We start from the raw sequence: 27,998 nt of genomic DNA on the forward strand, positions 1-27,998 counted from the left end.
GCGTAAAACATACGAAAAATGCGAGTAACGAAATGCATTCGTGTGTAACGTTTCGTTACTCGTTACTAGATGCCGCACACGTTACTCAGTAACGAATACATACGGTTTGCTACAGCTCTAGTGATGGACTAATGGTTATGATGCAGGAATGTTTGGCGCCAAATGATTTGTTGTTATGAAGGCTAGTTTTGATCAAATTTTTAATGCATTTTTACTATTTTAGCGTCTTATTAAGAGTTGACAATGTGCGATGTGGATATAAAGTGGCCTTCATCATTTCCAGGGCTTAAGGTCGGTTGAATAAAATTATTTCATAAAATGGTATATTTGTAGAGTAAAAGTTAAAGGTCGGGATCTTTAAATAAATTCGAATATTGTAGTAATGAGGTAATGTTTATTGACTGTCCCATAAAACGGCGTTTAGAATTTTGTCGCTGACCTCCAATCGATTACAGTATTTTAAATGTGCTAATTCAACCTAACTTACCATTTGCCTACACGATTAATCATTAGTATTTTATAACATAATCTAATCGCCCACTTAATTTTAAAGTTTTTTTTATAATGTAGCTAACAACTTTCCTAAACAACTGTTGACTCAATTTTGAAAGGTGAATGTATATAACCTAAACAAACTGATCGTCTTCATGAGTTCACTGTATTTGTATTGTTATCTTAATCACTCATTTAATCAGTAAACTACTGAAGGTATAATAATGCTCAGCGAATGATTCAAAAACATGTTAGGAAATAGAAAAAAAATTTTTTATTTTTTTTTAGTAAAGGTAGATCTCCAGAATTACCATGAACCAAACTTAACTAACCATTTAAACAGCAAACCACAGGCAAACTCTTTTAACTATAAATACTGGCTTTTTCAGTATTATCAACGGCAATAACAAATACTAATTGTGTAACTAAAAGAAAGCAACTTCAAAAACTTTTTTTTATCAATATTTACATTTCTTGAAACCACACTTTTTTTTTATTTCATAGTTTTTTACAACTAAGGAATTTTCCAGAGTCCACTCACAATGTTCTGTATCACGTAGTTCATACCTTGATCCTGATGGTATGATCCTGTATAAATTAATCATGTGGCACATGAAACTTGCTGTTTTATTTGTGATATTCAAGTTTTTGTTATATTTGTAGGATCTTTCGATGTACGAAATTTAAACAGCAAGCATAATGTACTAAGTACAGTATCAATATCAAACTTATGTAAGATCATGCCATCAAAATCAAGGGGTAATCTTGATACGTGATACGGAATAATTGCCATGAATAAAAATACCATTTTGCTATATTTAATATTTTAACTATAATGTTACTGTGTTTTAAAAGTGTCTGACCTAACTTAATCAAACATTTCATGTAGGCATTAAGTCATGCATCACCTAGATTAGAAAAAATCTAACAAACAAACTGTTGTGTAAAATTGTAAAAAAAAATTATACAGAAAAAAATATATACCTACCTATACTTATTTTCTCTCTCCAGTTTACTACGAATCCTTAGTATTAAATTGCACACATTAACTTTTGTGGGCTAAAACATGCTATGCAGTAAGAACTTTAAAAAAATACTTAAATAATCATGAAATATTCACCAATTCTCAATAATTATACTAATTTGTATAAATGCTTTTTATAAATTAAAAAAATATATATTTACATGAATGTTTTTTTTTGGCATCATTCACTTATTCGGAGAAGGTATTGCGAATGTTAAGCTTCATGTTTAAAAATTGGTTCCAAAATAAGTTTGTTACCTTCAGCTTTTATGCCTCTAAGATTTTAAAATGTGAAAATCCTAATTGTGAATATTAGATGATATTTCTGATGGAAGGAAGATTAGCTGATAAAAAAAAAATTATTTTTCCTACAATCTAGACTTTGTGAATGTGTCACTGTAAGTTATTTCATACATAGCCAACATTTTTGCTACAGCTTAACAATAAGACTTAAAATTTATTCTAGTATTGCATTAGGCAATATGTTAGGTACTTGTTTTGTTAAAGTTAAGAAACAGTTTCATTTTGAATTTTAAGTTCTTCATAGTTTGCAATAAATTGCTGAGGTGTAGTAAGTAGGGTTAGAATTTTTATTTTATTTTACCCATTAACTTAAAATTTAATGTTAATTTGGGTGGGGTAACATTCACCAAAGTGATTGGCTTTTTTTGAAGCGAACCTATTGTGTGCTTATCATGGCATCATTACTGGGAGTTGGAATAATACACTTGGATAATGGATTTCAAAATTTTTGTTCGATCAACCAATTTGCAGCCACTGTTGCACTTTTCATGTGCTGGTTTCGTCCAGAGCTCATTTCAGTCAGCTGCCTAGCTCTCTTTGTGAGAGTTGAGCAAAGTGCTGCATATGCCTTGCTATTCCAGGGTTTGTACGCTTCCTTAATATCCATAACAAGCCCTTAATTTGTCTTTTATAAGGGCCCTTTACAGTCCTTAAATTTCACTAATTATTCTTAATAGAATAATAATCCTTAATAAAGACTGATAGTGTGAAATTATTTGCTAACTGAATTTTTTTTTTTTACATGGCAGCAAACAAGGCTTTGCACATGGCCAGTATAATTGGTGAATTTCAGGCCACGTAATTACATTTTATATAAAAAAACCTTAGTTCATTTTTAATAATCCTACATTAGCAAGCTATTTATAATCGTTATTACTAGCATTAATTTAAATTAAGAGATACCAAAAACCATGCATTTATTTGAAGCAATAATCAAGTAGGTATCAGAGTTTGATTGAATTAATATTATTGTTTTATTTTTTAGACTGGAAATGTCAACATAAAAAAAAGATAATGGTGTTAATAGTGTACTGTAATTCATTTATTATCTTGCCAGATAGATTGATAATACAAGGGGTGAAACATTGGATGTGACAGGCAGTGGCGTAGTCAGGATTTGTGTGGGGGTGTTAAGAAGCATCCCCCCCCCCTCCGTATTAAAGCGGTGAGTCCAGGGGTCCTCCCCCGGGAAAATTTGGATTTTACGGTGTAAAATAGTGCTATTTTAGCAGTTTTCGGTACTTAAATTTAAATATTGTAATGGTAAAAATTTTATTAATTTTAATATGAAATTTGTTTGAGTGATGAATAAGAAATTAATTTTTAGATTTGGTGCTAAGGGTGGGGGGGGGGGGGGGGGTTGAACCCCTAAACCACCCCCCCCCCCCCCCCTGGCTACGCCCCTGTTGACAGGGAAATTGGCTGAAGGAAGAGAGAGGGAACTGTGCTGATATTAATTCTTTTCTTTTTCAGACTGTGGATCAGCACTTGCGCTGTGGTATTTGTTATGAATATTTAAGGACTGCCATGATCACATCATGCTCTCACAATTGTAAGTAGACTTATGTATTTACGTATGCATAAATACTGCTTGATATTAATATTGAAACCTATAAGCATTTTATGTAATTTTTCAGTTTGTTTACGAACATTCAGTTATTCTGGCATTGGATTAGGTGTCTCAATTTATATAGTTGAATTCTGTACCAATTCTGCTAATAATTAAAAACAAATATGGATTTTTATCTTTCAAAAAATCATATTTAGCCTAGGTATCAAATTAAAAAGTTTTAATTTTTTTTTAACTACTGTAAATTTTCTTTGAGTGTGAAATAAATTTCATCTGACAAGTTACGCAAAATATTATCTGCAATATAATAAAATGGGAGGTACTCAAACAAAATTGAATCTTCACAATATTGTAAGATATTTTACATAAGTGCATGGGAAGTCAAAAACTATGAACTGCAAAGAATTTTTTAGGTTTAGTATTGGAATGTGTAGTGTACTATGTTATGTACTTAATGATATACGGTAATGAATGTGAGAGGTTCTAGAGTGCAGCGTATTCTGTAGAAGTTTTTGTTTTAATATTATAAATTAATAGAGCATAAAATCATCACTAATAAATAATTAAAAGAAGCATTTTCTTTAACACCATCAATATTTATTGCTTATGAAAATTTTCTCTCAGGTAATATAACTAGAACAAAATATATTGATTGCTTATTTTTTTATTCTTTAAAACATGGTCCACCAGAAATTTAACAGTTAAGTATATTGCATACAGTATGTTTTTCTTGTTATGATACAAATAGAATTTTAAAATACAATATTAAACAATTATTTTTATATGGAAATATACAATATATAATTTATATTTTGCGGATGTTTAGTGTTTCCAGACTTATCGATTTTCAACAAATAGTGTTGTAATTAGGTAACATTTTGGTCAGTTTTATTTATGTACTCTCTACATAATAGGTTCTTTGAGTGGTTGTTGCGATGGGGGAGATTGATTTAAGATGTTGTTTTGAACATATGCCATTGCTGGTGACACTTGATGTTATAAGAAACATCAGTAACGAACAAAAAAAGTATGAATATATGCAAATACACAGAAAACAAGCCAAATTCCAGCTGTATCAAAAAATTTAAAACATAGCACAGAAAATTCTGTGGAAGGAATTAGTCAAAACATTATTACGGCATAGACCAACACAGTGTGCTAACGACAAGACAGAAGCTACAAGAGCAGAAAAAATACTACTTTGGATAACGTGGTGACCAATAGAAGAACCCAACGTTGATACTAGACGGATAATGTGAAAAGCAAAACATCACAGAGATACACAGGCAAACCAGGCTGTGTGACAAAAAATATATCCTGGACACTGTAAAGAATACAACACTGACAAACACAAAGATAACAAACACAGTAGGCTTCTTAAGACAACAGTTGTGATGTTTCGGGAACTGAGATCTGTTCCCGTCCTCGGGCAAAACAGATTGATGTCACATCATTGGGTTCACCTGTGTTGTCTGTTTTCCACATTATCTGTTTAGTATCATTGTTGGGTTCTTCTGTTTGTTGCTGTGTTGTCCAAGGTCATTTTTTTGTTTTTATTTACTGTTATTGTTGCTACTGTCTCCTCATTAGCCCACTGTATCCATCTGTGCTGTAATAATTTTTTGATATTGCCCAGTTAAGCTTGTTTTCTGTGTGTTTGCATTTCATCATTTTGTCCGTTATGTAGGTTTCTTATGCATATAATGCACAGTGGTGTATTTACAAAAAATCTTAATTCACCATAGTAAAAGGTTACAAACAATACATTTTAAATTTGTTTTGCCTAGTCAATTCACACTGTTTGGTTATTTCTTCGAAGAGTCAAGAGTTTGCTAAAAATAACTTTCTCCTTGCAGATTGTTCGGTTTGCATCCGAAAGTCATTGCAGTATAGGACCCAGTGCCCATCATGTTTCGAAGGAACGGTGGAGACTCAACTCCGCAACAACCGAGTGCTGGACGAACTCGTGAGGATCTTCGCGGAGATGAGGGACGACCTGATCCACTGCATTCGATCGTCCGAGTACAAGCGGTCGGTCGCCCAGAAGGTCGGGACTGGTGCGTTGGGCAAAGGCGTCATGGCCGCGGCGCCGGCGACGCCCCTGGGAGAGCCGGTCGTATGCAGCACCCCGTGCCACACCCCTGACTCGCTGAGGTCGCCGGTGATCCAGCCGAGGAACCGGGCGGCTCTGTCGCAGAACCCCGCCGCCAAAAACTTGGCCGGCGAATTCGACAAGCGTGCGAGGAACTGCCCCGTCGACGGGGCGCAGCAGCCGTCCACCTCGTCGGCGCAGGGAAACGCGGTGATGTGGAGCGACGACCCGGCGTCCACGAGAGAGGATGCGGTTACGAAAAGGGACGTGCTCATTCCATCCATCTTCAGCCCCAAAAAGCCGAGCAGACCGAAAGTTCCGGAGAAGAAAGTGGCATGTCCCGTGTGCGCCGTGGAGGTTCTGGAGGTGCACGTGAACCAGCATTTGGATGCCTGCTTGAAAACACCGCTAAAGTAATAAGTTTACATAGTATTAGTTTCTTGGAATTGATTAAATTAACTGCCCGGCTTATACTCTTGATGGAAATGAAAATCTACATTGTGGTTTGCTACCCAACACAGGGTCAACATGATTATGATCACATCCATCCATCCATCAAATTAGGTGACCTGCAGCCAATCAGATGACCTGATAATATTTGTCCACCAGTACTACGTCAAAAGCTTTCTAAGCTTTTTTTTTTTTTTTGGGCGGATGGATGTAATCATAACATCCAAAATATTTGTATTATTTGTTTGAATCTGTCCATAACGTTGTTTAAATAGTGTTTGAAAATAGTTTGAAATTTTGTGTTTGAAGTAAAAATGTATCAAGATTCAAAGTGTTTTTAAATCTCTTAGGTACCTAATTATATATTTTAACTCAGATTTCATATTATATATATATATATATATATATATATATATATATATATATATATATATATATATATATATGAACTAATCTAGCTCTACAAAAGAACTTTCCCCCAAATTGAAGCAATTTTTCATCAAATTGCAGCTTCTGTTTGGAAAAGGAATTTGAATCATGTAGGCTTCAGAGTATTGTAAATCGCTCAGTAATGAGATGGATAGTCGGATAATGGATGGATGGATGACAGATGGACAAGAGGGATTATTGTAAACTTGGCTTAGTGCTAAGTCTATCCGAGGGACAGACTTATTACTGTAGCCAGCCTGAGGAATGCTCAAGGTGAAGAGAAGCTGTGACAAACTACCCTGAGAAAACTTTCCCATTCTCTGTAACCTGTGGCCTTCTGTTATCTTTGTCATTCAAAAAAGATTCTGAAGGTCATTTATTTTATAATCAATAAAACAAGTGGTTCTTTAAATTTGCTCCCAACCTTGTTTTTATGGTATGATTTTTGTAAACCACATATGTACTTATTTATTATTTTAAAAGTTAGGAAGTGTTTACAGTGATGGGTCAGATCCTAATTTTCTTGAATTAAAATCTCAAATTAAAATAATAAAAAAAAGTACCTTGAATCTATACTTCAAATCCAAATCTAGGTCTCCCATGTTTAAGATTAAAATAATTTACAATCAATTAAAGATATTACAGACCTATGGTGTTGAAACATTTAACACACTGAATTTTCATTTTAGGAACTATGTATGTATGGTTCCAGATTAAATACATATTTTTTACTTCATTATGTACTATAAGTTCATCTTTTATTAGGGAGTGGTAATATAACTTCAGAGTTGAATTTTTTATTTTACCTATTTCCTCTATTATTTTTCAAATCTGTTTCCTTGAATAGCAGAACTTGTGATTATTGAAAATTTGATGATATTTGGGGATTTGACTAGTTCATTCCTAATTTTAATATTGAACTATTTAAAATTCTTATGAAAATTAGAATTTTTTAATTTAAGATGTTTTAATAGCAGTGAGTCAGTGATTGCAAGTGTTATCTGCAGTTTAAAATTTTGGTTTTGATTACATCTTGCATGATTGTACTGTCAGACAGAAGAAGGTTGTGAAGAGGGTTCCGTTGCCAAAACTAGTCTACAACCTAATGAAGGAGAAAAAGTTGCGGCAGAAGTTGAAGGAAGCCGGTCTGAGCACGCAGGGTGATTACAAGACGTTGGTTCAGCGACACTCACGGTAATTCACTCGTTTCAGGTTCCTACAGACAGGGAGAATCTGGAAAACTAAGGGAATTGAAAAGGTGTCTTCAAAACCTGGAAAACATGGGGAAATTGACAAAATGATGATTACCTACTGGATTAATAATTCAATAATACTAATGTGTTTTTTTTTAATGTCTTAAAACCAGTCTGAACTTAAATCACAAATTCATGTGTGGTTGAAAACCCATTTGGTATATTCATTAATTAAATGTAAGGACAACAAATGAATCAACTTTGTATTGTTTTGATGATTTAAAGCACAATGAAATGTTGATAGTCATTTACCTGGTAAAATAATGTATTATTTTCAATTATTGGTAAAATATAGTGGTTTTATATTACAAACTGAAAGCATTGGTTGCATGCATTAATGGAAATGTTAAAAGTGCAAAATGTGCATGAAAGAAAATTTTTATGGTCAATTGATAGATTAGAGATCACGTGTGGTTGAAACGTGTTTTGATACATAATTTTATTGTAATATATTTATATCATCTTGCCAAATTGATTAATGATATAGGTAAAATATATTTGGTTGAACACGAAAACTGACGGTAACTGTCTAGATTAAGAGTGTGGGTATTCTGCATTTGTGCTTGTTTCGTTGTTGTCTAGCACTTGAGTTTTATATAAGGTATGTCAAAGTGAAATATTTATCATATCGTCGTATATGCTTGCCCTTATTGTGGCCGTATCAGCCACTGTATGATTAGGGGGGAGGGGGGAGGGGGATTGTGTCTGTGGTCATTGCTATTCACTTTAATTGACAAACAATGTAAAGGAGAGGCAAATATTCTTCAACTTTGACATTCTCTGATAACAGGCGTTCACATCACTCCTGTGTAAGTAGAAACTACATGGTAAATCAGAGAAATCCTTTCCATATAGTATATTTAGGTGTTCTTTTGTAACTTAAGTTTTAATGCTCAAAATTACCAGTTTGGTTAAATACATATCTATGGGTGGTATTCAAAGACATTCAGGTAAGAAGCGAATAAGCACTACCTTGTTGGGATACAACTGTAACCTAACTTGCAGACTGTATTCCAGAACGTGTCCTAATCCAATCCCTGTTAGCTAACGAAAAAGCAACCTTTTTAATAAACTATGCCCTGTACGAGGCTAGAAACTAATTTCAGTGCATTTTACCGGACAGTTTGGCAACCATTGGTACATTTGCAATGCCAATAATCCTACAGATAGCCCTATCGCTTGAATTAAATGGTTTAATTTTAATTTTCTCAAGCTTTTTAAAATTACAATTATTGGTTTTTATGACCATTAAAGTGTAGAAAATGTATTCCAGGATAGTTTCGCTATCATAAAGTTTCATTTGGCACACCAACATACTTGGTACGTCCCCCAATGATGACATAAATGACTATATATATGAGTTCATGGCGCCAGATGCGTTTCAGCCATCTGGACAAAATCAACTAAAACATTAGCTCTGTGCATGCGCAGAATTCGGGCAACAGAACGGCAATGGATAGGACACCAAAATATGATCGCTAAAAATAAGGGAATGGCTGTGTCCCATAGTGCACTAGGAATACGGTTAGAGTACAGGTAAAGCATATTCAATACCTAAACCCTTATTTTTGTGTCTGGAATACTGGCCTATATCTACTCAGTAAGTGTTATTGTATGTATTAGTACAGTTTGAGTGGCATCATGTAAGATTTAAAAAAATTAAAAATGAGGTACTTATCTATTTTGGATAATGGTTCCAGATACATATACATATTGCATTTGACAACAGCTAAATAAGCTGGATTGTTGAAAGATCTTGGTCTTTAATTTTTACTATGTACCCTATCAGCCTCTCACTTATCAGTGCCTGTGTTTAAGCACTTAAAAATATGAATACTAATTAAATTATTTAGAAATTTATGAAGTTAATGATATGAAGGACTTAACATACTGTGAAGGAATAAGATAAAACAATAGCAATAAATGTTAGTTTTGTGAAATGTTTTTAAGATCTCGTTTACAGCATTGCTAGGTACTCATAAATTTGATACAGTTTATACATCAAATTTGATGTTACGGCTCTGCCACTAAACAGTACAAACAAGGTAATGTGATATTCACTCGCTCAGACCTCACATGTAACACTGGGAGTTCACAAATAGCAGCATAGAATTATTCAAAATAGAAATGATGCTTCAGAATTTCTTGTTTGTTGTGCATAGAAAACATTTTTTTTTTGTTTTTTAAAGACTTCCCCTCTTAAACATTCATTTGGTGTTTTTTTTTCCTCCTGTGTTTTGAAGACATGCTAATACAGTAGTACCACATAAACTGAAATTTTTTTACTATACTTTTCTGATTTTTGCTTTCTAAGTATTTCAAAAACATAGAAGTTAATAACTGAAATAATGCTTAATACATATTGTACACTTCAAGTACTATTTGGTGTCTGTATTTCGGCTACTTACCTTATGTTTAGACATAACTGCAGTTATGACAAGCAGTTTGAAAAAGGCGAAGTTCTATTTTAATGATTAGTAAAATAAAATTTTATATTTTTTAATTATTTAATATGATTGTACTGCTGGGGCTTTCGAGCATTTTTCAGTTTGTGTCTTGTTTTTCGACAGGTACACTTTGCTGTACAATGCGGAATGCGATACACTGGACCCTCGGCCAGTGTCGGAAATCATCCAGCAAGTCGAACGGGAAGAAAGAGATGAAAAAGAGAACCAGGCCTCCTCTAAGATTAGTGATAAACTGGTAAGGTCATATTTTACAACTTTTTGGTCTTAGTTTGTATAAAGGTCTATTTTACTGTGCAGGTAGTAGCCCTGGGTCAGTCAGATAACTATCTGAATGTTTATTTATTTGTTATATGCCTACCAACAGTTGGAAACCTTTTAAGGTAGGCAAAACATTAATACATTCCGAGTATTTTATTTTATTTACCGAGTATAGCACATAGTATTTTTTTGTACTAAGATGATTGTCAAAGAAATGAATATGTTAATATTGATTATTGAAATTGGTTTAATCGTACCTGATAGTTTTGTAACATGCAAAGTTTGGTAGGTAGGAATCAAACTGCTAATGGTTATAAAAATCTATGTTATCTTTAATAAAAATATAAAAAATCTAATTGTGATGTCTGCTTAATACTGAAAAATCATCACATTTTCATTTCTTTCTTTGTATTACAAACTTTAAGTGCTGTACTACTTCATCGTAAGCGTATTATGTTTTTACGGGAGCATGAAATTGAAGCAGTACAAATACATACTTTATGTATTGAGTATTGTTAGTTGCATTCAGTTAGAAAGTTCTTTGGAAAAGAGAGTGAAATTTGTTAATTTGAAAGAAGTTTAAACTACGAAGATTAGTATTGTTTTAAGATGGTTCAGTATTACAGTAAAACCTTGGCAAGAAAATTTCCTGCATAATAATTGAAAAAAAATTAGCACTAGACCTATTAATACATAACAATTTTACCCTTTAAATAAATTTATAAGTACCTTGAGGAACTTTGTAAACTGTGATTTACTGTCTTTTCAATTACTAGGGAGAATATTAATAGAATAGGATCAATTTCAAACTACTCATTTTTTTGGCAGATATCTGGGTATAATTGGTAACAGTTTATTTGTTTCTAGCAAGGAGAATTCAATGAGCTGACCATTTGTAATAGGACTGTCGAGAGAAACTAAGGGCCCGGAGCAAATAATTTTGTCAGGCCCTCTGTCTGTTATTAATGTACAACTTTTCTATATCTATATTTAAAAAAAAATCTAAACTGTGTAAATGTTACTGTGACCGTTGTTATAAATCAAAGCCGCTTTAGTTTCACTACTTAATATTTATTTTCCACAGAATAAACAGGCATTAGTTATTTATACAAATACTCCAGCATCTTTACTTGAACATCTTAACTAGACACCGACGCCATACAGTTTTTCTCTTCTTTTGTTTTGTTTTTCAGTAGTACAATGTAAACAACATGAAAAACATAACCTAACACAAGTCTCATGATTGAGAATTATTTTTCATTACTTTTGTTTTCCAACACTCCCCCGTAATTCTCATCATGAAACTATCTCATTTGCGAGACGTCCAAATCTTACTTTTGATAATGGTTTTGTAAAGATATCTGCTATCTGTTTTTCACTTGGGCAATAAAACACTTTCAGCAAGCCTTCTGTTACCTTTTCATGAATGTAGTGAAACCTAACATCAATGTGTTTTGACCTGCGGTTGATCACCCCATTCTTCACTAGACTTATAGCACTTTGATTATCAATAAACAGTTTAGTTACTATTTCTTGACCTAGAATTTCTTCAAGGATAGTTTTCAGGTACATGAGTTCTTTTGTACATTCAGCGGCCGCAATGTACTCGGCTTATGCAGTAGAGAGAGCAACTACAGGTTGTTTTCTTGTGCCCCAGCTGATTGGTCCCCCACAGTAGTAGATGACGTATCCAGTAGTACTTCTCCTTGTCCTTTTGTCGCCTGCAAAGTCTGAGTCGCAGTAGCCTATCAGTTCTGTTGATAAGTCACCTGCAAATCTAATTCCTAGGCCAGCGGTCCCTTTGAGGTATTTTAATACCCTCTTGATTGAGGTTACATCGTTGTCAGATGGTTTTTCAGTTTTTCTGCTGCACATGTTCACTGCACACGAGATATCTGGTCTTGTTTTATTTGACAGGTAGAGAAGTCTGCCAAGCAGTTCTCGATATGGAAAAACACTATTTAATTCTGTTTCGTCTTCATCCACTGCATTCATAGCAGGTGTGGATACAGCTTTGGCATCACTCATATTAAAATCCTTCAGCAGTTGAGTTATTGCCTTTGTCTGGTTCATGTGTAGACTGTCTTCTGTTCTAGTGAGCTCCATTCCAAGGAATTTTCTAGGAGTTTCTTGAATCTTGATCTTGAATTCCCCTTGAAGATCTTTCAACAGTTTCTCAAGGTTTGTTTGGTTTGTACCTATGACTATGCCATCATCCACATACAACCCAAGAATCAGCGAGCTATCACTGTTTATGAAGATGCAGGGTTCTGATTTAAGCTGACTAAGTCCTTTACTTGTTAGGAAGGTTGTTATTCTGACATTCCATCTTTGAGGAGCCTGTCTCATACCATACAGAGATTTATCGAGTTGACAGATGCCATCTATTTTGATACCCTCAGGTGGATACATGTATGCGGGTTCTTCTAGATGACCATATAGAAATGCTGTCTTTATGTCAAAGGTTTGCAGAACATAGCCTTTACTTTGGGCCATACCAAGCAGAGCTCTCATAGGTCCACTGTTCAGCACTGGGCTGTATGTGTCTTCATAGTCAATACCTGCTTCCTGATAGCAGCCTCGCACGACAAGTCTTGCCTTGCGGTGGCCATCTTCTTTTGTCTTGAAAACCCATTTACTTGTTAGTATTTTCTTTCCTTCAGGCACTTCATCCCTTGCAATTGTAGTCCATGTTTTATTGTCGAGAAGTGATGCGATCTCCTCTTCAATGGCTTTTTTCCAGTTTTCCCCATCTGGTCCTGACAATGCCTCTTTGTAGGTCAGCATTACATAGTCTTCGTATCTTTTTGGTGCTTTCTTGTCTCTTCGAGATCTTAGGTTTTCTTCACCAGCAGATGATGTCTCAGATATGTTTCCAGCTTCTTCAAAACCATGGAATGGCATTTCTTCATCAGAGTCGTCAACAGTTTCTTTTCCGTATCTTGAATCTTCCATATTATCTCTTCCTTGCAACTCTGGCAGCTGTTGGGAGTTCACTGCTTCATTGTCACTCTTGCTTTCTGTATCATTTAATACCAGAACTTTGACCGGGAAATCTTCGCTGTGGCCATTGCAGTTTTCCACAAATTCTACATCCCTTCGGATGACTACTTCCTTTTTTGTTTGATCCCAGAGTCGATATGCGGTGTTTGCATATCCAACAAATATCAACTTTTCACTTCTTGGCTTCAGTTTTGGTTGGTGTCTGTTTATTTTTGCATATGCTTCACAGCCAAAAATTTTCAAGTTGCTCAGGTCAGGTTTTTTTTTTATACCAGAGTTCAGCTGGTGTTGTCTCAATCCCCTTCGTTGGACTTCTGTTGATGAGGTATGTGGCTGTATGTGCTGCTTCATTCCAAAGTTTTTCATCCATACCAGAATCGAGCATCAGTGCCCTGGTCTTGTTCATCAAAGTTCTGTTAAAGCGTTCAGCTTTTCCCTGATGCTGAGGAGTGTACGGCGAGGAAGTATCAAGCACTATTCCCTCATTGTGAGCCCATCTCCTGAGTCTGTCGTTTATATATTCTCTGCCATTGTCAATCCGAAGTTTGTGAGTCTTCATGTTTTGACTTCGTTCTATTTTCTTAATGTGCTGAATAACCAATGCGGAGACTTCGGTTTTTGACTCCAAAACATATATTTCTGAAAAATGAGTGAAGTCATCGATGAAAGACAGAATGTATCTCTTTCCATTCCACGTAGTTGGAGTCATGGGGCCAATCAAATCAGAATGAATGATTTCTAGAGGCCGTTTGGCCTTTGTTCGTTCACTGCTGAACGGAAGCCTTGTTTGTTTCGCTTGAATGCAAATTTTGCAAGGTGGACTCACGTGATGCTCACCAGACCAGTTGATACCATCAACTATTCCAGACAGATTCTTCAGGTAATCATGGCTTATATGACCTAGCCTTCTGTGCCATACATTTTGTGTTTTTGCATGGTCGACGGTTAGGGCTTCTGGCTTGGGCTTTAAGTCAAGTGTGATAGTATACAGTCCATTTGCTGTCTTGCTACCTCTATGAACAATTTCACTGTCTTTTACGATTGTGACATCATTTTCTGTGAAGCTCACTTCACCGCCATTGCGAGTGATGACATCTACAGAAAGAATGTTCTTACTAAGCTCTGGCACATACATAACCTCTTTTAGCTCACAGCAATCAGTAACAATCTTGCCCACTTTTTCTGCTAACATGCTACTCGATCTTTTTGCCAGTCCAATGTCTGTATTGATAGATGTCACATTTAACAGGAAGCTGTCATCATTGGTCATGTGGCACGTTGATCCAGAGTCTAGAATCCACTCGCTTGTACCTGGAGTCGAAATGCCCGTGAGAAAGGACACGGCCGATGATGTCTCTTTCCTTTTACGAAAGTAGCAGTCCCTGTCCTCATGATTATTTTTCTTACAGATGCTGCACATTCTCTTATTATTAGGGCATTCCCTTGCAACATGACCTATTCCAGAGCAAGTAAAACACTTAATGGTTGAGTTACTGTGTCCAGTGTTTGTTTTAGTGTTCAAGTGGAAGTTGGACAGATGTCTATCAGATCCACATTGGAAGCATTTCCTGATGGTTGTTTTGAATGCAAGAACATCACTTTCGTCCTTTGAACTGCTGGCGGCACATCTTTTCTCTTCTGCGATCAGTCTTGTAGTCAAGTTTGCCAATGTTTTGTTAACCAGTGGAGTAGATTCCCATGCAGTGTGAAAATGATTGTAGGCTTCAGGGAGAGTTGTCAGAATTTTAGAGATCAGCATAGGTTCAGGAATGTCATTGTTTAATGTCTTCAATCTGAATGCCAGGTTTTCTAGTTTACTTATGTGTGTTGCCATGTCAGTACCAGAAGCGTACTTATAGTCAAAGAAATTTTGCAGCAAGTCAAATTTCTGTTGTGAAGCATCACGCTCATATATGTCACAAAGTCTGGTATACATCTCAGAGGCACTGCAACAGGTCAGAATGTGTGTGATGGGTTTTTTGTCAATTGTGGAGATTATGATTTTCTGAGCTTTGGCATCTTTCTCTGCAAAATTGGCAAACTCACTTGTGCCTTCTTCGGGTTTTTTCACTGTTCCTACAACCACTTCATACAACCCTTGGGCCTTAAACAAAATGTTAACCTTAAATTTCCATAACTGAAAATCATCAGGTTCCTTAAGTTTATCTACAATTGAAAGTTCACTTATCTCACGAGAATCCATCTTCTTAGTTGTTTCCTTTGACCTCTTCAAAAGTTGGACATTTGTTGCACTACACACGAGTTTATATTTTAACAAAAAACTTTCACTTTTGTCTCTGGGCCCATAACCTGTTATAAATCAAAGCTGCTTTAGTTTCACTACTTAATATTTATTTTCCACAGAATAAACAGGCATTAGTTATTTATACAAATACTCCAGCATCTTTACTTGAACATCTTAACTAGACACCGACGCCATACAGTTTTTCTCTTCTTTTGTTTTGTCTTTCAGTAGTACAATGTAAACAACATGAAAAACATAACCTAACACAAGTCTCATGATTGAGAATTATTTTTCATTACTTTTGTTTTCCAACAACCGTGACTGTAAATGTGATCTGCATGTATTGCATAACTTTTAAGGTTTCTTGTAAATTGTAGTAACAATCTCGAAACTAAACCAGGATCCCCTGCCCAGGGATTTTGACCCCCTTATCCTCCCTCTTGATGGTTCTGTCTGTAAAAATACCTACAACATGCTTTTGTTGCCAGCATGTTGTGATGATGCAAGTTTACACAAAGGTTGTGAAAGAGTTGCAACTGAGGCACTATCTGTCACTGTTTTGTTCTGTCAACAGTGTGTGTAAATAACTTTGTTCAGTTGTCACAAACAAAACTTTGTGTTTCTTCCAGAGACTGCTAGCAGATAAGAGGAGTGATCCAAAAGTTGTAGAAGAAGCACGGACCAAGTATTGTGAGTTTGCATTTTCTAGCATTATGTTTTTAAGTGATGTTGCTGATTGTTGAATCTTTTAATTTGGGGATGTATTCAATGTCTTGACAGTAGAGCTAGGGGATTACATCTGGTACTGCCAGTAGAAATGTTGATGCAGTACAATTGTGTATAACTTCATCACATTTAATGATATAACCTAATCCTAAGATTTCAAGACATGTAAAACTTATCTTCATAAGGTATTACCGTAATCACTCGCGTAATGTCCGCAGTAATTTGACCACATTTTTTGCCAAAAAAATGGGGTGCGGACATTATGCGAGGAAAAATACAAAAATACAAAATTTTGTGTCTTAATTATTACTAAAAAGGCACAAAACGTATCTAAAATCAATTTGGATTTCACTAGCTAGGTATTTTAAAAGAATATTGCTGCGGGATCGCTTGCAAACAACCCGGCTTAGACAATGTTTATTTTGCTGTAATTGCCACCGGTAACTGTCTCGCACCCGCCGGAACATTACAAAAAAATTACGCGCTACACTGAAATAAGTGTGGTTACGTGTGCCTTATTAATGTGATGGATTAAAACGGCTATTAACGGCACAGCTGCAATATTTTAGCCGTACCATATCCTTACATGCGGCGCGTAGGGAACCAGCGAGCTGACAACAGCGCAGTGACTCACCAGTTCCACATCTGCTGCGCACTGTACTCCCCCCCCCCCCCCCCCCCCCTCACGGCAAACTGATGGCCTTCGTGACGTAGAGAAGGAGGAAGGGGAAGGAAACATTTAGAGCGTGAGAATGGCCAAGGGAGGGATTCCAACCAAATGTAAACAAAGAGGGGTTCTGTTCTGTCCTGACACGTAAAACAGGGTACACACTAATTAAAGTTGACGTTTCTTTTACGCTGCGCTGCGTGTCTTACCTCAACAGAAAACAAGACTGATCCACGCCGTGTTGCATTTGTTGACTGCCACTGTTCTTTTATTTTCCGCCACTGACGAACACTTTTTTCGTGCACTTCAAACTCCCTTTCAGCAGCCCTGTACCCATACTCTTCAGCATAACGAACAACTCTTAATTTAAACAGCGCAGTGAAGGATTTATATTTACCCATTCTGTACTTGACGCGAAACTCATGCCTTGAACTTGCGTGCGTATTGGTCAGCTGTGTTTACCGTTACAGTGCTTTGTTCGGTTCAACAAATTTTCCCACCCTTTCAGGACAGGAGAGAAAGGACAGCTCAAGGTCACGGCTTTGTTTACAGAGCCGTCAACTTTCCATTCTACTGCGTCCTTTAGGGGTGGCCAAAGTTGTGTTGCCCGCCGTAGATGACTGGTGTGGACATTATGCGAATTTTAAATTTTTTCTTTTAAGGATATATAAATAAAGGGTGCGGACATTATGCGAGGGCGGACATTACGCGAGTGAATACGGTAACTTATGTGTGCTTATTTGAAATAAAACTTGGGAAATTTGTAATTCTTTCCTCAACTAATTTCTATTATAATTTTTTTAAAAACATGTTTAGTTTAAGAATATTGTAAGCTTTACCAGTTTTAACAAATAGCTTTTTTTTTTTTTTTAATTTCTGCATAATATTAGTTGTAAATATTCTAATCAGAAACAAAAAAAAAACAATATGGTGGGTAATGTCAAGCTGTAAAGTCACAATATACCAGTTAAATATGAAAACTGTAATTGCATTCCTAACTGAAACAAAGATGGGAAGTTATAACTGTGCTCAATTTACAATTACCATTTATTTATTTATTTATTTATTTAGTAGTATAAAACTGACACATCAATGTTTGCAGATTTTTTTCAAGCTAAATTCTTTATTACATTCAACATTGTGCGAAAAGTTATTAATTTTTCCAAGAGAAACTAAAGAAAAAAGTATTTTAATGTCCTTCAATGTTCAAGGTTTGTTGCAAACCAGTATTTATTATTGATACCCTACAAAAATTATATAATAAAATTTGTGGCTTAAAAATAGGAAGTTTACATTATGGGAAATCAGTGAAAAGTTGGGGTAGTTGGAATTGGTCAGAGAAAGTCTGGGAATTTTTCTCAGAACCTTGGAAAAGTCATGGAAATTCATAGTGATAGTTATCTGAGGGGAAAATATTATCGGGTATTGTTTTAGTACATTATCATTCACACTATAAATATGAAGAGCTTTTGGAAAGAAAACAAACATTGACAAACAAACTCAATATTACATATTATGGTTCATCCTGTGGTGATCACTAGTGGGCATGCATAGAACCATCTGTTAAAGCAGTAACAACCATAGTTGGTTTGATACAAGGCTCAGAAATATGGAGTGATCAGCAAAAACAACCATCGTCCACAGTATTCTAAACAAAACTAATCATTGTCCACACTCTATAGTATTTTAAGTTAAAATGAAATAACTTTTGTTATTAGTATTAAAATGTCAAAGAGGGGTACAAAGGAGGAACATTTTTTGCTTCTGAAAAATCTCATTTTGGTACTATGGTTGGTTTTGCCAAAAGCTCTTCAATTGTTTATGCAAGCTGCAAGGATATGTTTAAGTTTTAATTTTTATTATTTATTCTAGGCTAGCTGTGGGGATAGTGAATGGTGATTTTTTTTAAATTGAAAAATATGTAAATTTTTTAACTGTATCAATCATGGAAATTTAAAATTTTAATCAGGGAAAAGTAAGGTAAATTTTATTACAGATTTGTGTAGCCATCCTGTTAACAACTACCATACAAGAACTCTGCAACTAAAAGTATAATTTAATGAAATTAAAATGACTTACCTGTATAAAATTACTTGACTCTTATAATAATTTAAGAATGTGTAAGTTATTCAATGTTTTTGAAAAAGATCCTGACTTTTCCGGCTTGTTTGAAGAGAAGTGAGGTGTTCAGTAGTGACAGAATCAGTGGTTGGAGAAAATGGAGCACCTCTAGAAAACCTGCTGGTTGAATATTCACCCCTTAGTATGCCTGCAAAACTTTACATTTTATTCTGTTGTTGGGATTCGAACCCAGATAGATATATTTGCAACGGAGATTTCTAATGTTGGATCCAGTTCTTGAGCAGAAATTTTGAGATTGTAATCATTATTATATTTTTGATGACATTGTGATCGTATTTCTATTTATTTCGGTAAGAATTTTTAAAATTAAAACACTTTGCAAGGCTTGGCCTCTCTGGCCATGCTGTTTTTTCCTAATTTTTTTGTCATTAATTTTATTACAGAGCTATTTCCAAAATTTTAACTCGTTACCTCCTTTGCATTGGTTTTTACTCCCTTAATTTTTTCAACTGATATCCACCAAGTGTAATATGATGTGTAAAACATTGCACAAGTCTTTGTAATTATCGTCACTTGCGCTACTTTTTTACACCCAAGATATTACACAAATTTGAAAATATTTGTGACAGAAGAACAAACGCAATGGAGGTATAGAGATAAAAGTATAGAAATAACCCTTAAAAAAGTAAGGATGAAAAACTCAATCAACATGGCATGTGAGACCAAACCTTAAAAAGGTTTGTTGTCCATTGAAATGTATTGTAATTGTTCATGGCCAGTATATTTTTTTACATTGTTTGTAAATTAAAGATACAATTGATACAGAAATGTCTCTAATGTGAAGAGATAGTTTTTCCTTCTGTTTCTAGTACAAGAAAACAAAGAGAGTTTTAATCAGCTGATAAAGTCGCTGAAGCAGAGGGAAGCGAGGAAGCAGTTTCCGAGTGCTGTCGAGGATGACGTGCGGTCAGATGCCAGCTCTGACAGCGGGGAGCCAGCGACCAGAAGACAAGTTTGCGTCATGTTCCGTGCCCGCGACAGCAGCCCTGACACCCCAGACAAGGTTGAAACCGTTGTGGTCAGTGACGACGATAGCTCCATTTTCTACGAGCAGACTCTTACTCACAACACTGGCGCGCGATCGCCGTCGCCGGAAGGCAGCGTGCGATCGCCGTCGTCGGAAGGCAGCTTGCGATCAGCATCGCTCGTGAATGAAGCTGCTGAGAGTCGTGACGGTGACGAAGAAGACCACGCCAGTAACCAGAGCTTCAGCCTGCTGGAGAACTTCGACCCAGGTATAGTGCTTTGCATCTTATCTACTCATTCTTGCCTTCTTGCTACACATACAGCTGTCTTTCGGCCTAGAAACCATTAAAATTATAAATGAGCAAATGAGTGGTATTGACATGCTGTCAGGAGGAATGGGTGTAATACAAACTATATGTTTAAGTGGAATTTTGTGCGGTTGCTGGAAGGAATGACACTTAGACTGTCAATTTCAAAAGACTAACTGAAATGTGCCTTTATCCTCTGGGTGGTTTCAGTGTGGCTGTATCCAGTTTGGTTCAAATTCATATTTGGTAATTCTGAAAGAGAGCTTACTTTCTGACATATTTTTTACAATACTTCAAGTACTTAACCTTTTTTAAAAGTGGTTAGGTTTGTGTAATGCAAATATTTATATCATTGAGAATAGTCATTTGTGTTGGGTTAGCTACATTAAAATTAATGTAAAATAGCAAGGACATTTGGTAAGGTTAATTGGTAAATCATAATCAATTCTCAAATGAGTTTATATAATTTTTTATGTAGCTATGCTAACTTCAACAGTACATTTTTTTTAGAAATATTTCAGATGTAACTAACGTAATCCAACAGAACATTCTCACAATAACTAGGGACAGGAACTTTTCTGTGAGTAAAATTAGTGAAAAGCGGTGAGCAAAAATGCCAAAAGCGGTGAGAAAAAATGCCAAAAGCGGTGAGGAAAAAAAGCGGCGAAATGTATCTACGCGTACCTTTTTTAAGAAAAAGTTAAATGAACTCAGTAATGAATAGTCAAAATGTTTAGAACTAATATTTAGAAGTGAAAAACCCTTCAAACTTAAAAGTAGCTACTCTTCCAGAATGTCAAAACTTTTGGGTTTAGAGGGAAGGTTTGTCAATAAAATATATTCCTAACTCACGTGGTATGCTAGGCCAAAAAGTTAGGTTTCTTTAGTTTTAGGTTTGGTTGGTTTAGGTGGGATATATTTTATATTTGGTAAGTTTAGCTTAGGTTAGTTTTAAAATGCCCATTTCCAACTAGCCTAAATTGGGTTTGGTTTTGAGAGCTTCTAAATTTAAGCCACTCCATGATTACAGATATTGATGTAGGCATAAATACAAAACTTCAACATATTTCTTCATCCAGCTTAAAATACTGGGGTCCTGAAGTTTATGAAGTGGGATGTTCGCTTTGAGGAACACCTCAGTGGTCTCCATAGCAAAACGTTGCGCTTCAGTTTTCCTTTTTTTTTTGCTTGCTGCGCACAAACACCACTAGTATGCTGCAGTGCTACAGTAGCGGGGGAAGAAATGCGTGACTTTTTGTGCTTTTCACTGCTTATGTGCTTAACAGTTGAGGGGTTGTTACCACAATGCCGAAATACCACAACGCCAAACGTACAATAACGCAGAATGTCAAAATTGACCACAACGCCGACAGCTAGAAAACTGCTGTGTACCGTAACGCTGAAATAACAACTGAATGAATTTGTGTGTGTTTCTTAAATGTACCTTAACGCCGAAATACCATAATCAAACCTAACCTTACCTAACCTAGCGTAATATAACCTAACCATTAGGCTTCTGCGAGCAGAAGATTTTCACTTCGAGTCGAGCTCGAGCGAGTTTGCTAAAATACTCGCGAGTATCGAGTCGAGTTCGAGTTTTTTTTTAAAGTTTATTGCACATAAATTTACTGTGATGGAGTAATAAAATGTGAGAACTTTTGAGAAAAATATGGAAATAAAAAAAGAAACCATTATCATTGTTAGCCTACTAAATAGATAGACCTACATTAGAGGTCTGCAAGCCTAAGAATTTTACTTTGAGCCAAGCTCGAGCGAGCTTACTTGAAAGTTCTCGAAGCTTGAGCTTTTGTGATACAGTTACACTTTTGGGAAATTATTTTTACCTTAAACTTAGTAGGTATAATGTTTGAATAAAGTATTAAAATGAAGTGGGCTTATTAATTTTGGGTAACTATTTACAGAGTGCTTTTATAATTTGCACTGCTAGGAAAAAAAACATGTTTTCCATTGAATCTAACCTGTTTCCATTGGTTCATTAGCAACTGATATCATCCAACTAACATAACCACAGTTTACAAGTACGTATATGTTTGTGTAAATGTAACATATCTTTGGAATAATTTCATCTTTGTCAATTTTTCTGGAGTCCTTACTGAGCTTCAACTAACTGGGCACCAAAAATCATGTTGTTTGAAAAGTACATTCACATTGTTTCAACATTTCCACTTTTCGGCACAAAAATTCTGAGAGAGATTGTCACAGAGTATTAAATTCTGTTCTTCAATCTATCATGCAGAAAAATAATTTGTTCTGCACGTTCAGGAGTTAAATTAGCTCTACGATTGGAGATGGTGTTTACAGCAGATGAGAAGCATTTCTCGCTGGCAACCTGTGTGGCTGGAATGCTTTAGTAAAATTGTTGGTAAATATGTAGAGTCGCGGTATATGCGGAAAAAAAAATGCTAAAATTCCGAAAATACTTTTATTCTATGCTCTTTCACTTCCTCTTTTCAAATCAACCGGCGGAGATAAGAAATTCCAAATACTTTAGGAATATCGAATTTTTTAATTTTCATCACAATACCTGGGTATTCATGTGGCTATCACCATTGTTTCTGGTTTACGAGTATCTATTATGTTTCTTATTGGACAATTTTGTCACGTGACAGTTCCGTGATTGGCCAGTATTCAAATGAACCAATACGTGATTATTTATTTATTTATTAATGTTCCGTCGGAGGTATCGCGACGTAGGTGAACGACTACATCATTTCCTTCTAATGGCAAAGGAAATGTACCCGCCTCCAACTTAGGTGGGTTTTTAACGTTTCTAATTTTAAAGTCTTATTTTTTATTTGGATATTGTTGCGCAAGTAATAAGTAACAAAAATATTTTACGTGAGTTGTTAATGTTCATCATTTGTCCGGGTTTGTTAGGTCAGGTCAGTTACATTATAAATACTTTAAAACTAAAGAACCATTGAAATTAATTCACATTATTTTTTATGTCCGCTTAGTTTGAAAGTATTAATAATGTAACTGACCTGACCTAATCGACCATTTTATTTATTAAGCATTCACGAACATACGGCAAAATAACAAAAATGGCGTCGGTCTAATGGTTGTACAGGTGTTGTATTGCAAAATTAAAAAATTCTATATCTCCTAAAGTATTTGGAATTTCTTATCTCCGCCGGTTGATTTGAAAAGAGGAAGTGAAAGAGCATAGATTTTTAGCATTTTTTTTCGCATATACCGTTACTCTACATATTTACCAAATTGTTTAACCTCAAAATTAGTGTCAAATATCTGTAACTTGTCATTAAGTTTAATCAATTTAAAGTAATAAAAATAGAAGCATTTTACTTAATTCAATTTACACTTGCAAAAAAAACTTACGCACAATAAACCTACATGGAAATTAAAGTCTTTTTCAATGTCCTGTAGTCTGAAATATGTTTACTCATGTCATCAAATGTAGAGCTGTACTGAAGAAGCCGATTTTGCCAATATTTAGTTGAATCGGCATTTCTGCCAACTTCCAATACTCTTGTTAATTTTCGGCCGATATTACTGAAAAACGAAAGAGAGACTGCCATAACCTAAAAATCCACGAGTACCCTTTTCACTTTTCGTAGTAGTACTGCATTCTTTCAGATCACATTATTTCTTAGCAACATGTGCCAACCGTACATATCAAGATTTAACATCCTTTTTTTTTCAATAATGTTCTTTAATTTTAATATGTCCTAAATAAATACATTACCATCACGGTAAATACACATCTCGGTTATTACGGCAACTATAGTGCAAATGTGGTAACTATCATGCTTCTGCAGTAGTTATGGTATCTACAAAGAATCTTTAGTTCTTTTTATGGTAATTATCTTAAGATAACTATTGGAATTGTACTGTAGTTATGGTACATCATCCATATTTCTTCGTAAGTTGTTGTTCATTTGTCTTTTCTTCATATTTATATTTACGTGCGCCATTACTGGCAGGAACTTTCATAAAAATTTTAAACGGGACTTTATATCACACATTTAATGGCGTAAATGATGAGACCCCGGACAATTTAAACACTTTTTACAGTAAAATGCGGGAAATGTTTCCGCATAAAGCGGGAAATACTTCCGCATAAAGCAGGAAAGTGATACATTAATGCTATGCGGAAAATTATAGAAGTAAAAAAAATTAATCACGGAAATTCGTAAATCCCGGGTACGTAAAAATGATGTGTTCATGTATACGGTCGATCATGTTACATTATAAAGTAAAGGATAATAGTGTTGTAAGACTTTTATTCCGATATAATGAGAGTTTTTTTTTCTATAGGTAGAGTGCAAGAAAAGCTCGCTCGAATTTCGAGTTGTTGAAAAGCCACGAGCTCGAGTTCGAGTATTACTAAAAAACTCGACTCGAAACTCGAATTTCGAGTACTCGCAGGTGTCTACTAACCATACTTAACCTAGCCTATCCTAACTAGGGCTGTGCGAATGTGACTTTTTCAATGCAAATCAAATGCAAATCAAATAATTGCAAATATTTGCGAATAGCGAATAATTTGCGAATATTTTCTAATTAAATTCTAAGTATAAATCTGAATAATTACAATCAAATTTGGCATATTATAAATTGTTGTTTAAAAGAGTAATGTTCTTTAGCTTTATATACAGTTTTATTGCTCAAGTAAAATGTAAATTTTTATGTCTCTTCTAATGGTTTAGTAAGAAAACACAATCAGTGATATAGAAATGTCTTCGTCAAAAGCCAAGCCTACACCTTGCCATCAACATTACGTAAATTGCAGTGCAAAAAGACCAATTTCTTTACATGTTCTGGATCCAGGCATTGCCTCTTGGAAGTGACAAGGTTCCCAGAAGCAGAAAAACAACGTTCTGAACTTCACTTCTTCTTCTGATAATTAAAAACTGCAAAAAAAGTTTATGAAAGTAAACAGATCTTCGATGTATCAGTTTTATTTTCCGCAATAAATAGTCAAGCTATTACTAACTGATATATCAAAGAGTTGTTTATTACAACTGCTCGTAAGCATGGTCAATATTCCGTTCTCTGAGTCTTTTGGAATCAAACGTGTCAAGGCAAAATAATTTTTAATGAATTTTGTTTATCGTGTCTTTTTAATTTTATCTAATTATTTACGTAACATTTTCGGTAGTTTAAAAAGCGATTGCGCTGGAGCAATTCTAACAACACAATTCTCTGGCCAAGGGCCACTCTGCTAGCCATAACCACAAACGGACACGTTTTCTTTTTTTGCTGTAGCCATGATGGCAGCTGTGTTTACTTTTATATTGTTAAAAAAAATTCTCTAGATTTGTATTAGTAAACTTAATAGAATGGTGACCAACGAGTTTGTGTGCATTAGTTTTTAAAGGTTATTTATGAAAGCTGATGCGCTGGCATTGTTTTAAATTGTTTTACACTTTTATATGGCACATGGCTTGCCCAAAAATTGTGCTAACGACAACTGGATATAATAAATTAATTATGCTACACATCACGTACAGTTTGCAGTAAAATCGTAAGCATTTATGATAATTTTCACGCTACATTGGCTTTAACTGTTCTCAGTATGCCCATGTACCTAACCTAAAATTTTATGTAAGTAAAGGTCCGCTTACAGTTTTTTTTCTTCCATTAAGTCTCTCGGGAAAATGATTTCTCTAGGTTCGACATATTATTGTATCACACGTTTTGTCAAACAAAAGTAATATTTTAATACATTTGAAAACTTTCGAATATTTGAAATTTTCAAATACCTAATTTGGTTTCGAATGTGAATCGAATCAAATATTTGATTTGCACGAATATTTGCAATTTCGAGTATTTGCACACCCCTAATCCTAACATAACCTAATCTAACCTAACCTAGTCAAACCTAACCTAGTCAAACCTAACCTAGTCAAACCTTTGTGGAAGTCCTGGAATGACATTTTTCGGTTTTTATGTATTTCTGCGTTGTGGTAATTCGGCGTTGTGGTACACAGCAGTTTTCTAGCGTGCCGGCGTTGTGGTCAATTTGGCACTCGGCGTTATTGTACGTTTGGCGTTATGGTATTTCGGCGTTGTGGTGCGTCCCCCAATTGAGTCTCTACGGTCGCAATTGACTCTGCAATTACAGTATTTACAAAATAAAACTGCCTTATCTGTCGAATAGAGACCATCAGAAGAAAATTCTTAGGCCCTATCTAGTGTGTTTATGTCATACTTCGTTCAGTTACCGCAACGAATAGTCACCGAACAATAATAAATGCACGCATGTGCAGTAACCTAACAACCGAAGAAAAAAAATCACATACATCCATCAATTTGTTTGTTGCAGTTTAAAATTGCCTAAAGTATTTTATGGTTAAGTAAATTATGAAGAAAAAACACTTATAATTTTCGTTGATATCAAAATTTACGCGTTCTGAACGCGGTATCGTTTTTATCTACCGAACACGCTTGATTGTATGATCAAACAATCGATTGTTGGTAAACGTTCATGTTCTTTCTCGCATTCTCGTACTGCTATGTTGGTAACACGTTTATTGAGAAGCGTGTTTTGTTTTGATAACTTCATGGCACGAGAAACAAATGTTGAAGCTTGTAATGTTAAAATGCAAAATATAAACGGTCCTGGATTACCGTCATCTGTGGTCAACCTCGCCGTGATTTATTGCCACAGAATGTGGTTTTTGTGGTTATGGTTGGAGAAAATAAATTGTTTACCTAGTTTTGCCTAGTAATGTTGCCGGCACGGTGAAATGTATTTTTATGTAGTGTTTTATTGTTTTATTTTTTATTGGTGCGCTGGTGTTACGAACGGAAGATGAATTATATCTAAATTATATGTGTTTGTGGCAATTTAAGCTTCAAATAACGAAATTTTGACCAAATTCGCGACGAAACAGTGGAAAATCGCAAAATTCGCATTTTCGTAAAAAGAGGGCCAAATTCGCGAAATAACGACGGTGATTCGCGATCGCGAAAAGTACCTGTCCCTAACAATAACACATTATTTGTTAAAATATAAAGCTTACCTAACCACTTGTTGAAACAGTAAACTACTGGTAAACCACTTGCAGTATCACATGATTTGAAAATTGTCAGGAAGTGAAAATAAAAACATTTTGGGATTTTTATTTTTTTCAGAAACACCTCAGAAATTTTGTTGGAAATGTGTTGACTAATTTAAATCATTATTTTTGACATATGCCATTGCTAGTTTGCACTGTATGACATGTGAAACCCAAAGAACAGAGCAAAGAAAGATGAATACAAAGATGAATAAATAAATCTTCAAATAAATCAATCAAAGAATTTGCTTACTGTTAATGATAGTAGTTGATTAGTTTTTCATGTAATTTTATTCTGTATCACCACAACCTTACTCAGTTTCAAAACAAGTTATAAACATTTTTTGCTCCCAAGGTAAACCGTACCCACTCCTTTCTTGTCATAAAAGAGGCTAGTTTGCCTGCTGAGCTGACACAGCCAGCTGGGCAGTAAAGCGTAGATATGAGAACTGCTATTTGTTTATTTTACAGAGTCCGTGTTGAGTTCGAAAATGGCAGATAGTTGTGCAAGCAGGTGGAATATGGACAGTGATGGTGCCAATGAAGACTATAAAAA

General features: G+C 35.1%; 1 protein-coding gene across 2 annotated transcripts; it reads left to right on the plus strand.

The window, feature by feature from the left end:
* Positions 1-27,998, plus strand: LOC134542963 (E3 ubiquitin-protein ligase RAD18-like). 2 transcript variants are annotated; one of them, XR_010076871.1, is made up of 8 exons: positions 1-291; positions 3,293-3,371; positions 5,246-5,894; positions 7,414-7,554; positions 10,184-10,316; positions 16,217-16,277; positions 19,932-24,581; positions 27,914-27,998. XR_010076871.1 is itself a non-coding variant. In XM_063387592.1 (7 exons), the coding sequence occupies exons 1-7, from the start codon at positions 244-246 to the stop codon at positions 20,435-20,437; spliced, it is 1,617 nt and encodes a 538-aa protein (XP_063243662.1). In that variant the 5' UTR covers positions 1-243; the 3' UTR covers positions 20,438-27,998. The 2 variants fall into 2 exon arrangements, 1 of the variants encoding a protein (XP_063243662.1); XM_063387592.1 differs by having other exon boundaries at positions 19,932-27,998.

The sequence above is a fragment of the Bacillus rossius genome (genome assembly GCF_032445375.1).
Source record: "Bacillus rossius redtenbacheri isolate Brsri chromosome 9 unlocalized genomic scaffold, Brsri_v3 Brsri_v3_scf9_2, whole genome shotgun sequence".
Lineage (NCBI taxonomy): Eukaryota > Metazoa > Arthropoda > Insecta > Phasmatodea > Bacillidae > Bacillus > Bacillus rossius.

Bases quoted from the DNA above. Each gene is read 5' to 3' on its own strand.
- LOC134542963 (XM_063387592.1), top strand. From the start codon at position 244: ATGTGCGATGTGGATATAAAGTGGCCTTCATCATTTCCAGGGCTTAAG. The intron at 292-3,292 runs GTCGGTTGAATA...TTTCTTTTTCAG, and splicing joins CATCATTTCCAGGGCTTAAG to ACTGTGGATCAGCACTTGCG. The intron at 5,895-7,413 runs GTAATAAGTTTA...TTGTACTGTCAG, and splicing joins TGCTTGAAAACACCGCTAAA to ACAGAAGAAGGTTGTGAAGA.